The 14,808-nt window shown below is 32.1% G+C and overlaps 1 protein-coding gene across 1 annotated transcript in view; it reads right to left on the reverse strand.

The window, feature by feature from the left end:
* Positions 1–14,808, reverse strand: part of CDC42BPA (CDC42 binding protein kinase alpha) — a 333,136-nt gene that overhangs the window by 81,840 nt on the left and 236,488 nt on the right. Inside the window, exons 17-21 of the mRNA XM_017882327.1 lie at positions 13,623–13,747; positions 6,973–7,078; positions 6,578–6,726; positions 4,914–5,005; positions 2,458–2,534 (exon numbers count right to left, since the gene is read on the reverse strand). Of these exons, the coding sequence (XP_017737816.1) occupies positions 2,458–2,534; positions 4,914–5,005; positions 6,578–6,726; positions 6,973–7,078; positions 13,623–13,747 (549 nt within the window). The remainder of the gene's footprint in view (positions 1–2,457; positions 2,535–4,913; positions 5,006–6,577; positions 6,727–6,972; positions 7,079–13,622; positions 13,748–14,808) is intronic.

Raw genomic sequence — 14,808 nt, forward strand, 5'->3', positions numbered from 1 at the left:
TACAAAAAAATATATATATATATATATATATATATTTTGTGTGTGTGTGTGTGTGTGTGTGTGACAGGAAAAGGGATGGAGAGGAGTTTGTTAGAAATAAAAAGATTTTCTAGTGGAAAGAACAACTAAAATAATTTACTCAAACTTCCTTCCTTTTCTTTTTAAGGTGAATAATATCTGTATGAAAATATCATATTAAGTATTTTTAATATCCTGAGCAGGTTATAACATGCAATACCATTGTACATGAGGAGAGTTCTCTTTTTATCACACTATAGAATTAACCAAAGTAATTATTTGTTTCGAGAATAGCAAAACACTTATGAAAATGTGCAAACTTCAATATAAATATTCCAAACATATTCAAAATCACTTTTTTGTTCCATAATTTTTAAACATCTAGATTAAGAAGTTCCTTTAGCACAGTATTATGCTAATTACTCTTCTAACTATAAGTATCCTAACAAAACAGAAATAATGAAACATTTAAAAATCTTCCCTGGTTTTAGAAACAGTTCTATGCACAGTATTTGCATTTGAATCCATTTTAATTTCCCAATTTCTCTAAAGACTAAATGTTCAACAGGATAATAAATGCTTTAGGACAAGAATTACTGTGCCATTTAATGTGGAATAGAGAGAATGTTATGCCAGGAAGTAAAGAGAATGAATGATACACATTTAACAGGAACTTCTAAATTATTAAATTGATAGAATTCAGGAGAGAAAGTGATAATGCAGTCAATTTATAGTGCATATAGTGCATATGTTAACTAAAATCACCTTGCACATCAGAAGAGAAATTCTTTCAGAATTAGAAATAAATCAATTAAAAATTGATTTATTTTAAAATCAGTACTCTAGTATTGGCATACAATAAAACCTATTGGAGAAATTAATTAAAAGTTACTTTTTTGATTATACCATCAGAAGTTTATTTTTAACCAACATAGAAATTAAACAGTAAAGTGCTGAAAAGGAAAGGGAAAAGTAAAATAGAAATCACCAGGAAAAATAAAAATAAGCAATTATATATATATATGTAAAACAATAAATAAGCATTCTAGTTTTAGAATTCTTACAAAGATTGAAAATACTGGGATTCTACAACAGTCAAAGCATTTTCAAAGTAAATTTTACTTCATTATGTTTAACACTGATAAATCTTTCATTATATTTAAGATAATAAAGAAGCATATTTTGGCTCACATAAATTTTCAAATGTGGTATTTCTAAAACTGACTGCATTACTAGGCAAATTCTTCAAATCAATTCACTGATCTTTTTTACTGAAGGATGCATTGGTTTGAAAATCAAAGACTTACGTCATCCAAAAAATCAATCAGTGAAGATGAGGAAGAAGAAAAGGAATCCTATTTAACGAATACAGCAGTAAAAAAATAGAAAATATGGATGAAGCAATTTAATAAGAACAAATAATAAATCAAAAATTTTGTAAAACAATTGAAAGGCAAATGACATTAATTCAAATAAATAAATGAGAAAAGCAGTCACTATCATTGTTCTTAGAAACTTAAGGGATTCATTAATTACTTTTTAAAGAGTGATTCTTTTTCCTTTTCCTAAAGGAACGAAACACAATTCATATACTGTGCCCAAAATGTAATAAAATGAAGCTCATGACAAATAATTAATAATCAAATTAAATGTAAGTACTTTTGAAGTAACAACTAAAAGTAAGCAATGGAATTCCTGAGGCTTCTAAATCTTCCCACTGGAATGTAAGTTCTAGTGGGAAGGACTTTGTCTATTTTGGTCACTACTGTATCTCGAGCACTTACAACAGTGCCTTGCCTTTCAAAGCTACATGATTATTATTTGTTGAATAAAGATATAATCACACTTAAATTTACTGAGACAAAAATATACTTGATAACAGTAAGCTGATTTTTTTAAAGCAAAGAATTTAAATACCAAGAAATGATCAAATTACATAATCACAATTTCATTACTGTATGATCTGCCTAACAGGGTCGATGTAATAATACCTTTTAACAAAAAGCATTTCTTACTATATAGTTTTTAAAAGAAGAATTGATTTGAAATAAGAACCAGCAATATCTTATTGTCAGCTTTGACATTTTCTCACTTTTTATTGTGGCACTATGCTTTGGAGAATAAAAAAATTTGTCAAATTATTTCAAAAGTTGGGATTTGTTCTGCTCTTAATGTTTCTTAAGGGAAATGAAATTGCTTTTCAATCTTATAATGACTCTCATGATTAGATCTTTCTTAGATGTTTTGTTAAAAAGAGGTGGGATTATAGTCTCCATAAGAAAGCAGAACATATTCCTCTGCTAATATGTTTTTGTTTATTTAAGATTCTAGGTCCTCTCATGTGAGAAGCAATAAAACGGTTTTATTGTAAGTGAATTTTAAATTACAAAGTGAATTTTAAATTGACCCCAGAGGATATTTGGCATGTTTAATACTTACTTCAAATTGATCCAGAGTATCGGTAGGCGTATTCAAAAATGCCAAGAAAGAATGCTGTGAGTCTTGGTGCTCTATACCTAGAAGACAGCAGCAACTTTTTTTAAGGCTACAACAATTAAAACTGATTTTAATGGATAACCTTCCCTGTCTGATTCTATTAAAAGCAGTTCACAAACTACTGTATTTCAAAGCTGATCACTATTATTAACTCGACATTTAAACAAAACTAAAATACACTAGTGTTTCCAAGAATATCACTTAACAGCTCAATTATATCAGTTTCCATGAAACACTTATTTAAGTTACTGAGTTTCTTTCCTTTTGTGTATAGTAAATAATAAAAAAACACATTAAATCTTTTGGTAGGCTTGAGAGAATTTAAAAATAGGAGTCTGTTTATGTCTGATTTTCCTAAGCTAATTTAACACCAAACAGGCTTCTGTTTTGAAATACTCTTATCAAAGCATGGAGTATGCACTAATACAAAAATCCTTTATAAGAAATTAATGCAGTGATAAAAAATACACTTAATTACAAAAAACTGTCAATCTGACTTCAGGTATTTTTTTATTGACAGGATGAAGACTCCAAACTCCAGTTTTCTCAGATGAATTTTTAAAAATTCATACATATCTCTTGACTGTAGCATTAACTTTACACAATTTCCCAAATAATTCTTAAAACATACAAATAAAAATACCAGGTAGAAAAAAACCAGAAAACAGCCAATCCCACATTTTTTACTTCCATATACTTAGGAATTGACATCAGCTGATTTGTGTTTTTCATATTACTATCTAATAACACATCTATTAGTATTACTATCTAAGACTATCTAATAACTGATAACACAGTTATCAGGTAAGGCAATATGTTCAGAAATTCATTCAAATATTGAGAGTGTACCAGACACTATTCTAGACACTTGGGGACATAACAGCAAATGAAGCATTAAAAACATCTTTCCCTCATAATGTAAATATCACATTATATTACTGAAGTAGTAGTATACATTATGTTATACAATAAAATTTTGTTCTGCAATATTCAAAATCCAAATTAAAAAAATGTGGTGAACATGCCTTCATAAAGCAATGTGATAAACTTAAGTCTCCTTCAAGTTTAGGTCTATTCTAAAAATGATACAATCAATGTCATCTGGCGTGCAAGTCATATTCTACACTAGTCTCTCTCCTATTTGTCATTGCTGCCACAAGTTGTCCATGTCTTATGTATTCTTTTTCTTTTCATCACTAAATAATGTATCTCCCTTCCAATTTTCATTAATTAAAACCTAGCTTGATTTTCATTTTGGCATGATGGCTTGTGCTCCTAATCTGAATTACTATTCACTTTTTCTCGGCTCCTTCCTTTTCTTGTTAATTAAGAAATTCAATCAACAAGAATTTATTGAGCATCAACTATCTATAAAGGTTTTTTCATGTTAGCTTCTTTATGTGATTACTCGCTGTTCTCCATCATTTTACATGCAGATGCAGAGACTCCACCAGTTTTATCTCACTGTGTTGCATGGCTGAGAAATGATAGAGAAGCACTTAGACCTAATAAAAAGCCCATTAACGAGTTCGGTATTCAGTGATGGCCTTTGTTAGGAAAATCAATTTCCAATAAATGCATATAAGATATCCCTTTATTTTAAAATATCTGAATTTCTTTTATTAAATCTTCACATTCTTAACATCCACATTAAGGAAAGTTTAAGAAGTTCATGTAATACAGCTATCAAGCACTCTGACTAAGCTTTAACATGAATGGAAAAATGTTCAAGTAAAGTTTTCAAGAAAATGGTAATAAATCCAGGATATCCCACAGGACAAGCAATTTAAGTGTCAAACTGGAAGAAGACATTAAAATGCCCCCCCAAGTTTTCCTTATTGAATTGCTCCATTAATACTAGATTAATCTTTAGCTATTTCATACATTGTTTCCTCAACTATCCTGAAAGTGTATCCCCCCAAATTTTTATACATCTAGGCACATAAAAAGTGCTAAGAAATACTTGTTCAAGTACCCTTACCAAGTTCTGAATGTAAACACACATTGCCATTGTCAGAGCGATAACCTCATATTATAGCATTTGAGAATATTATAAAGTACATTATAAAATAAAATTTTTTTCCAATCACAAAAATGTTATTCATGAAGTAGTCCATGGCACTGAAAAAAACATCAAATTTATGGCAAAGTGTCTTTTTCTGTTACTATGAAATCTTTAAACAATGCATATTAAGTAAAACAAAATGACTCAGAGGCCAGTCTTCCAAATGTGTGTGTATGCACATGCATCATATATACACACATGTATTCATAAATGAGTGCTAGAATTGCTTATGTCAACAATTCTCCCACCTATGCAATGAACTGATTCTTCTGTAGTAAAACATATTTATAACATAACAGTAAGTCCTGAGGAAGGCAAACACACACTCCCATACCCTTTTCAGATCTAAGCTCCTCAGTGTCCTTTATCAGTTGTTCGATTTCTGAGAGCAGTTCCAAGTTCTTCTTCTCTGAATCTTTTAGTTTACTTAAATAAGGAGAAAAAAGGAAAATGTCATTTTATTGCTGGTTAGTGAGCCATCTTGGATGTAGCCAAACTTACTTGGTTTAAGTGTCAGGCATGGTAAATTAGGGGACTATAAATTATGGCAGGAAGAACAAATACAGCCTGCTACCTACTTTCATGTAGATTAACAGTTTTACTAGAACACAGCCAATCTCATTCATTTAAGTATTGACTATGGCTGCTTTTACACTACAATAGTAGAGATGAGAAGTTGTGATGGAGGCTAATCAAAGCCTAAAATATTTACTAAGTGAACCTTTACAGAAAACATTTGCTGACCCTGAACTAAATTATTAAATTTAAAAATGTTATAAAATCAAAGATTAATTTTAGAATTCTGTTAGACTTTGTTAGATATTATATCATTACAGGCAACCATGAAAGTGGAGCATATACAGGAGTAAGTTTATAATTTTTCAAACTGGCTCATCTTCCTGACTTATGAACACTATGTAAACTCATATATCCTAGGTGTAAGGAGAAAAGATCTTGCTTATTTCAAATTACAACACAGAGAATGACATTGATTAGCTCTTTATGCTGGGATCACATTCACTTTCTCCAGGAAAAGTTTTCCCCTCCTCAATGCCACATAAGCACATTTAAGTAAAACACACAATGTCTGCATTAGTTACAGCAAAAAGCTTATAAACCAAGTCTATAATCCGACAGAGGTATCATGTATCTGGCCTTTGATATGATTAAAAAGATTAACAATTGCAGTTTAAGGACTATGACTACATACCATTAAAAACTGAATTCATGGGCCTGCATTTCTTTTCAGGCTTTTGGAACTTTTGATATTCTCAGCAGTCAATGGATTTTCATATCTGTAGTTTCACTTGTGATGTGAAGTTTCTATTGTTCCTCTATGTCACATAAACTGACTTATTTTGAATCATGTTTATAATCAATCTAATTGTGAATCATTTATGTATTCAGAGTATGATTCACTCTGAATCATAGTGTTGTGACAAGAATTGAGGAAATGTGTTCATTAGCTAACTGTTTCAGAGACTGTGGGATATACTTTTTCTAAATACATAAGGAAACATGAAAAACAATAATTATACTTAAAAGATATTATACCATTGTGAAATGTGCCATCAATAGAATTTTCATTTATAAAACACCTAAAAGACCTATGGTAGAGGCCACAATTTTCAAATGATTATATTTTGTTCTCACCATACACTGTACTTTTATACAAATATAATATTCCTAACCATGAGAGAATTTTAGGTTTAATAAAATTTGAGTCAACTAAATTTTATAAATAAGAAGAAAAGTAAATAATGGATTATTATTTAATACTATTAATTCTACTTTATGGACAAGCCAGAGGAAAACAAGGCTATATTAAAACCTCATCACTATCTACAAGGTTTGAAAGCATCTATTTTCAAATCTTCGTAACATATTTGGCCATCATTTTTCTAAAAGAAAGCAATGGAACTAAACATGTAACTTCTCCACAAATAACTCTGACAAACTTAGAAATTATTCTAGTGGGACTATATTATTCAATCTTACCATTCTGTTATGATATTAGATGCTTTAACTTTATTCAACTCTTCTTGGATGGCCTGTTTGGCTCTTATTTCTGCATCCAGAGCTGACTGCAACTCCAGTCTAGCTGACATATCCAGTTTTGCAAAACGACGCATTTTCCAGGGCATATCCTATGAAATAATGACTGTGTTTTTAGTTCCATCCTATTTTTAACATTTAAATTATTACAGTTAACCAGCTGTGTGTTATGTTTTTCTAAACTGGAAAAGACCCAAACTAATCGTTTTTTCATAAAAAACTCTTTAGTAGGCTCAAAGTCTAAACAAACTGATACAAGTAATTGGATTTATTATAGTGTTTTTTAAATCTCTTTTTTCTAATATGATGAGCCTCCAAGCAAAATCACAGAAGCTTACTGTTGCTCGTGTACCCAAGCTGGAATTTCTTAATGCCTCCAATTCTTCAGTCATTTTAGAAGCTAAGGCCTGAAGATACCCTCGTGCATCCTTTTCATCGCTGACCCTAGAATATATAAAGACAAAGTACAAAAGTAAAACAAAAAAGCTTCAGTGCAATATATGTTATTTTAAAGCTTTCTAAAGAAATAAGGGATAGGAAATTCAAAGACAGTCTTAAATAATTGCTTTGAAAAGGTCTACCATAGTATACTACCTGTCAGCAACTGTGAAGAGGTTTATGGAACTGTTCTTTTTATGTACATGGTAGAGCTGGTGAAGTTTACAAAAGTCCAATTTACTCATAGCTGATAAATTAGTAAAACTTCACCCTTGAAACACAGAATTAACATTCTTTAAATCTAACAACACAGATGCACACATGGGTGAGGTTTTCTAAATAATAAGATTTCTCATTAATTGAATTCTGCCATTTTACATCATAAAAACAACATACCATTCTTAAAACTGAAGTATATTAAATTTAGAAAGTTTATATATGATATTCTGTAAAATCAGGGTTATATTGTAATTAAGCTCTTCTGTTTTCTAAAATGATCAATAAAATAACAAAGAGAGATTAAACTCTACCAAAACCCAATTTCTACTTACTGCCTTAATGCTATCTAGCTGATGATACAATTATAATTTTAGATAGAAACTTTTCAAATTATATTTAATAAGACAAATTCCACATTTTAGAATTTCTCAAGAAAAAGTCTGCATTTCTTACACTTCCCTCAAGCGGGGAGAAGGTGAAGGGAGGAGTCTAGCATATCTACAAAAATCCACAAAAGAAGGTCCTATTCTCAGGAAGAATGAAAACCACCGGTATAAAAGAAAGCCATATTGCACAAAGGAAAAAAATGGAGTCGAAATTTACAATGCTCACAAGTGTATTCTAAAAGACTTTGGGGAAGACAATTTGTCTTTGTGCAGGCTGGTAGTTTTCAGATAAAATCCATGTCACTGAAGCTACAAGGAAAGTATATTTCAGGTAAATCAGTATGTATCTGATGCATACAGCAGACATGTTTAACTCCTGACCTGCTTTAGTATCTCTTAGAATGTAAACTCCTGAGGAGTCAAATTCATATATATCTTAAAGAGGCCCTTTAAAAGAGGCTTGGTGTTCTCTTCTCTTAGATGGGAGGTTGTCTTTGGAGTACAAGCTAAAGAAAACACGGAGATGCAATAAAACCACTGCAAGAAGTTGTCCACTCTAGGGACAGTTACATATTCCTAGGCTCTATGTAAATGTACATATTTTTATTGCCTGATAAAAAAAAATGGTTTTGGAAATTATTTTAAGAATGTTTGTATAGTAAGGGTTGTGTCCTTCTAAAATTATTTGATCACAAGTGACTGCAATCTTTTTACTTAATTACCTGGTATGTAGTATAGAGAATAAATTCGGATGAATGAAGATTATCTTTTTTAGAATACAAAAAATATACTTCAATGGTAACAATAAAGAAAACCGTATTATCTGTTAAGTGCCTAGGCTAACAGGGCTCGACTAGTGCTGGTTTAGTATCTACCATAGCTCAGAGATCTTAGTTTATGCATTATTTCCAAGAAACTGTGAAGTCCAGTATGTTTTATTAACTTTGGAAATCAGCTTCTTGTAAACTGACTTTAAGTTATTTGGAATTTTATATGACAATCTCTTTTTTCTAACTTTGCTTTTTATTTACATGTTGAACACATTTATTTACATGTTGAATACCTTACAACTGCCATCTTCTGCTAATTCCTAACTTTTGATTAAACCTATTTCTCTTTTTCTTGGCTATAGAGAATTACTGATTTGGAGGATAACTCATGCCATTTAAGTTCCACTGGATGCTAGATCTCACACAGTTCCTTTTCATAATCATTGCTATTTGTCTATTTTTCAACCTCATTTAAAAAAAAAATCTTGTTTCTCCAACCCCAACACTTTCTTTTTTTTTTTTTTTTTTTTTGAGAGAGAGTGAGTCTTGTTCCGTTGCCCATGCCAGAGTACAGTGGCACAATCTCAGCTCACTGCAACATCTGTCTCCTGGGTTCAAGCAATTCTCCTGCCTCAGCCTCTGTAGTAGCTGGGATTACTGGCACATGCCACCATGCTTGGCTAATTTTTATATTTTTAGTAGAGACGAGGTTTAGCCATATTGGCCAGGCTGGTCTTGAACTCCTGACCTCAGGTGATCCACCTACCTCAGCCTCCCAAGTGCTGGGATTATAGGCATGAGCCACCACACCCAGCCCTAACACTATCTCTTACTTCTTGCTTCTAAGCCATTTGGTTAAGTTTACTCATATTCATTCTCTTAACTTTTAAAAACAGTTTTAGAGGTAGGTGTCTCATGTTTTATTTGGTTAAATCATTCAAATACTTCTTAGTAACATAGTTATTATTACTATACATAATCACCCTCCCTACTACACCTTTTATTTTCAATTTCATTATTTCCATTGGTTTCTTTAAACATGAACAAACTCTACCAAATACAAAAGTTCCCTGTCCTCCTCACTGACAAACCCCCAAACATCCCATTTTTCCCTCTTTCATTGTTCTACTACATACATGTAAGTGCTCTAGTATTAAATCCTCCATTCACTACTCTATACTTCCTGAAGTCTAATTCCTGCCTCAACTATTTTGCTGAAGCTAATCTGTTAAAACTCAACTACAGAAGGCCAACTTGGATCTACGTGTTCTCTTGGCATATTTAATCCTTCCCTTCCAAGTTCTCTCAAATAATCAGTTAATACTTATTAAATACTATTACATTGGGCACATTAAGAAGACAAAAGAAGACAAATAAGGGACAGTTCCTGAAAAGTTGGTGCATATATTGTAATTAGGAACTTTGATTCTTAAGTCATACAGACCTGGTTTCAAATCCTAGCTCTGGTGCTTACCAGCTGTGTGACTTTGGCCAGGTTACTTCTCTAACTTTGTTATTCCGTCTATAAAATGAGGATAGTAATAATACCTATCTCACAGAACTGGTGTAATAACTAAATAAGAATACATGTGAATTTCCAGCCTAATGACTGGAACACTCTTATGTTTTAATCAATAGAAGCTATTACCATACACAAATGAGCATTACTGAATAAGGAATGTTTCAAATAATGTGAGTGGATTCAAATAAAGAAAGACAAAGGTTTCATTACTGAAACGCTTTGTAATCATTAAACCCTTATCCTGGTTCTCCTGCAGAGCTGTTTCATCTAGCTTGTATCATATAGCCCTTACCATTCTCCTTCTTTCTTGTTTCCTTAAAAATATCTCAACCACTTCATTGGTCCTGTTCAATAGGAATTTAATTCCCAAATCTACATTTCTAATCCTAACCTTTACGTTAGTTTTTCAAAAGCATATGAGAAACTCTACTAAGATGTCTCAAGATCACCTCAGTCTCACCAACAAACAAAATAAAATAACAGATAAAATTGATTGTATCATCTTCCCCAAGGGTGGTTACCCCTCTTAACTTTCCTACTTCAATGATGCCATCATTTTCTTAACCACCTTAACTCACAATTCAGGAATACTAATTTCTCCTCATCTCTCACCCTTCATTTGTAAGTAGTATTAAGTCCTATAGATTTTTCTTTCACGTCTCCTGCATTTGTTCACTTTATTTCCAACCTTACTATTTCATCCTGAACATTACTGTTAAGAGCTATTTGCCTCATCATCATTTTAATTAATAACGTTACCTTTGCAAAAAACCTTCTCCATCTTACAAATAAGTGAAGGTAAAATTCTTACCTAGTATTCATGACAATTGTGTTGCAGTAACTTTATTACTCTTATTTCCTACTATTCTTTTACATAAATTCTCCAATTTGGTCAAACTAGGTGTAGGATATTTTACTAAACTCAGGCTTTTCAGAAAACACAGTCTAGTTTAACTGACTGCTCCCACCCTTCTTGAGCAACTAGTCTGAGATAATTCCCTCAACACTACATTCTTATTTTTAAAAAGTCAGTATCTATTCAATATGTAAGGCATTTATATTTAAGTCTTGTAAGTTATCTCCAGTTCTGGTCAAAATAGTTTTTAAACTTTAAATGTTAAGTTATAAGTTACTTAAAGGCAAGTACTACATTTATAGACCTCTGTATCTCTTACTGTACCAGAAGAATGCCTATGTGAGGAAACACATTTAAAAAATAAATCTTATGGATTAGCCCCTTAATCTAACCTCTCTTTGTAATATTATTTCAAAGAGAAAACGTGAAGTCCTCTGATGAGCCAATGGTGAGAAGGAAGGTTCCTACTCTAACAGTGGTGAGAAGATGTCCTTGCTCTAAAAGGGTTTCTTATGAAACAGATATTTCATAGCAAAAGAGAGAGGAGGTGGAGTTCAAGAGCCATTAGAAGTGACTTCACATAAGGTTTTATATACTGCAGCATTTGTTTTGTATTAAACTGTTCATTTGTCCCAGGAAACATTTAAGGTGCTGTATGTCATGAGGTCCTATAATCTTGTTTGAGCATTACTTCATTTTTTTAAAGCTTTAGTACTTGTAAAGGTTTAGTACTTGTAATCTGAAAATCCAAAATCTGAAATGCCCCAAATCTGGAACTTTTGAGTACTGACAAGATGCTAAAATTTTGGATTAGGGATGCTGAACTGTTAAGTATAATACAAACTTCCCCAAATCCAAAAGAAATCGAAAATACTTCTGGTCCCAAGCATTTTGAATAAGGAATACTTAATCTCTATACCAAACTCAAAAATGAAATTAACTCAGTCTTCTGACCTTTATAAACTTGGATATTGTATCTCACAGAGTTACCTTTCAAGTAGGTAAGAAAGTTGAACAGGGAATATATATTTTACTTTTTCCCTTTGGTAATTTGCCAATCTGTTATCTAATAGTCCATTTCTAAATAAAAAGTGGGGTTAATAACAGCTTTTATGCAAAGTGACTTCCTTGTATTTCTGATTTCTGCATTTTGCTTGAATGTGAGAAGTGTATAGTGAGTGTTTTGTGGCATCATATAAAACTTTCATCTTCACCCTTTCTATTAACCCTTTCTACAAAGCCCACATTGAAAGCTTCCTTCCATTACTAGAACCACTTCCCGTTCCAGCTGAAATCATCATGCCTGATAGTTGAAAAAATCAGAAGTCTAGGATCACAGGTTTTGACTCTGCCTTCTGAAAAGTCATTTTCAGCTCCACCTTAAATATATATTTGATAACATAAAAATGGAATTACAAATGGCAAGTCATAATTTTTGATATTATAAACTTGGTTAAAGATTAAAATGGATTTTGCTTCAGAAATGCAGACTTGATGATATAGATATAAATTAATGAACCAATAACTATACTGTCTGGAACCCAAATAAATTTCCACAATCTGCATATTCCCTTTATATGCACTGAATAGAAACATTATAAGCATAACAGCTCTTAATGGAAAAGCATTTGAACCAAAATATGCGTATAGGAAATAAAATTCCCTACAAATGACTGATCTATAAATAAATGATGAAACTACAGGTTGGATATCCTTTATGTGAAATGCTTGAGACCAAAAGTATTTTGGATTTCAGGATTTTTTATTTTTTGGAGTTTGGAATACCTGAATATACATAATGAGGTTATCTTGGCAATGGGACCCAAGACAAAACACAAAATTTGTGTATGTTTTATATACACCTTATAAATATAGCCTGAAGGTAATTTTTTATAATGTTTTAGAATAATTTCTTGTGTATGAAACCAAGTGTTGACTGTGACCCATCACAAAGTCAGGTCTAAAATTTTCTACTTGTGGTGTCATGTCAGCACTCAAAAAGTTTCACATTTTGAAGCATTTCAATTTCAGATTTTCAGATTAGGAACGCTCAACCTGTATTTGTTTTGATATAAATTAAACACCTACCATTTGCCAAAAAGGATTTAAAAGTTAAATAAATATAAAAGTTGAGCTACCGATTTTACTTGGAAATACAGTCTTCATTAGATTCTGCTTTCTCCATGTATTATTAAAATATGAAATTTTTTACAAGCACCAGAATAATCGTTTAATAAATGAATATGAAGGTTACTAAGATGCATATTCCAAACGAAATCCCAAGAGCTTGAGAAAGAGCTGATAAAACTAAAATGTAACCATTTAAGGTTTTAAAAATGTCATGCGTGAATTAATCTGGTATAATCACGATAGAAGGTAACAGTACAGTATCTTTAGCTTCTAAGTTTTTTGCAGGCCTTCCAATTCTTAAAATACTCACAAATACAGGAGTTTTGGTCTTATAAAGAAACATCCATAGGTAGCAGATGAATTCCAACTTTGACTCTGGAGGTGGTAACATTTTCTTAGAAAGTAATAATCAATAATCAGATTACAATGAAGCTGTGTTAAATGCTGGTATGGGACATTTGTTAGAATTAGGGAACAGAGGAACATAACAGAAAACGCATTAGAACACAAATAACAGGTCAGTAATAAAATTGTGCTTTTCAGAGTAACTTATTTATCATAGCTGACAAATAAGATAAAAACCATTATTAGTAGCCACCTGGAATTCACACCAACTTGGCCACATACTCACAATCATCCACAAAAAAACATTTAAAAGAGCACTCACCACTGAATTATTTCTGTGATTTGGGCTTCCCAATGTGCAACTGATTCTTTCTTGTCTGCTAGATCTTTAACCTCTTCTTCTAACTGCTGGTTCTGTATACTTAAGTTCTCATACAAAGTAGTAAGCTGAAAGGTAGTTTTAAGACATGCATGACTTTCAGGATCAAGAATCCGAGGTGTTCAGACAGGTACTGTCAAATTTGATTACTCAACATCATCTACCCAATAATGCTTGTCTTATTATAATAATTCCTTTTGCTCACTGAATTTGGATATCAAGTACTCTGAATTCTCCTGGTATCTTTGCTTTTTCCTTATATCCTACAGTGACTTGGTTCTGTGAGCATTCTCTACTTGGCTTAAGAATTGCCTATTTCTGTTTGAAATAGCTTTTTTTTTTGGTCCAAAAAATGTCTTTATGTCATCTTTTCTTCTTTAAAAAAGCTTATAATTTCAAGCACATACAAAAATGGAAAACATAAATGAATTCCCATGAGCCCCACTACCTAATTTCAACAATGATTACTTCAACATCAATCTTGTTTCACTTGTATGCCTGTTCTTTTTTTTTTTTTTTGAGACAGAGTTTTGTTACTGTTGCCTAGGCTGGAGTACAATGGTGCGTTCTCAGCTCACTGCAACTTCTGCCTCCCGGGTTCAAGCGATTCTCCTGTCTCAGCCCCACCAGTAGCTGGGATTACAGACATGCGCCATCACGCCTGGCTAATTTTTTGTCTTTTTAGTAGAGATCGGGTTCCACCATGTTGGTCAGGCTGGTCTCGAACTCCTGACCTCAGAAGATCCGCCCACCTCAGCCTCCCAAAGTGCTGGGATTACAGGTGTAAGCCACCACACCTGGCCTATACGCCTATTCTCTTATCCCCCCTTCCTGTATTATTCGGAAACAAATACTAGATATCATACAATGTTAGCCATGCATATTGCTGTATGTATCTCTAAAAAATAAGGATCTCTCTTTTAAAATATAACCACGATAGCATCATACTACAAATTTCAGGAATTTCCTAATAGCACATAGGTAGTAATAGTTCAAGTTTCCACTTACTTCAACATACCGCAAAACTTAAGGTTGTTAAATTCAATCATGATACCAATAAGAAAACACAGCTTAATGGTTAATGGTTGGAGATATATATATATATATATATATATATATATATATATAT

The sequence above is a fragment of the Rhinopithecus bieti genome, unplaced genomic scaffold (genome assembly GCF_001698545.2).
Source record: "Rhinopithecus bieti isolate Rb0 unplaced genomic scaffold, ASM169854v2 scaffold_13261, whole genome shotgun sequence".
Taxonomy (NCBI): Eukaryota; Metazoa; Chordata; class Mammalia; order Primates; family Cercopithecidae; genus Rhinopithecus; species Rhinopithecus bieti.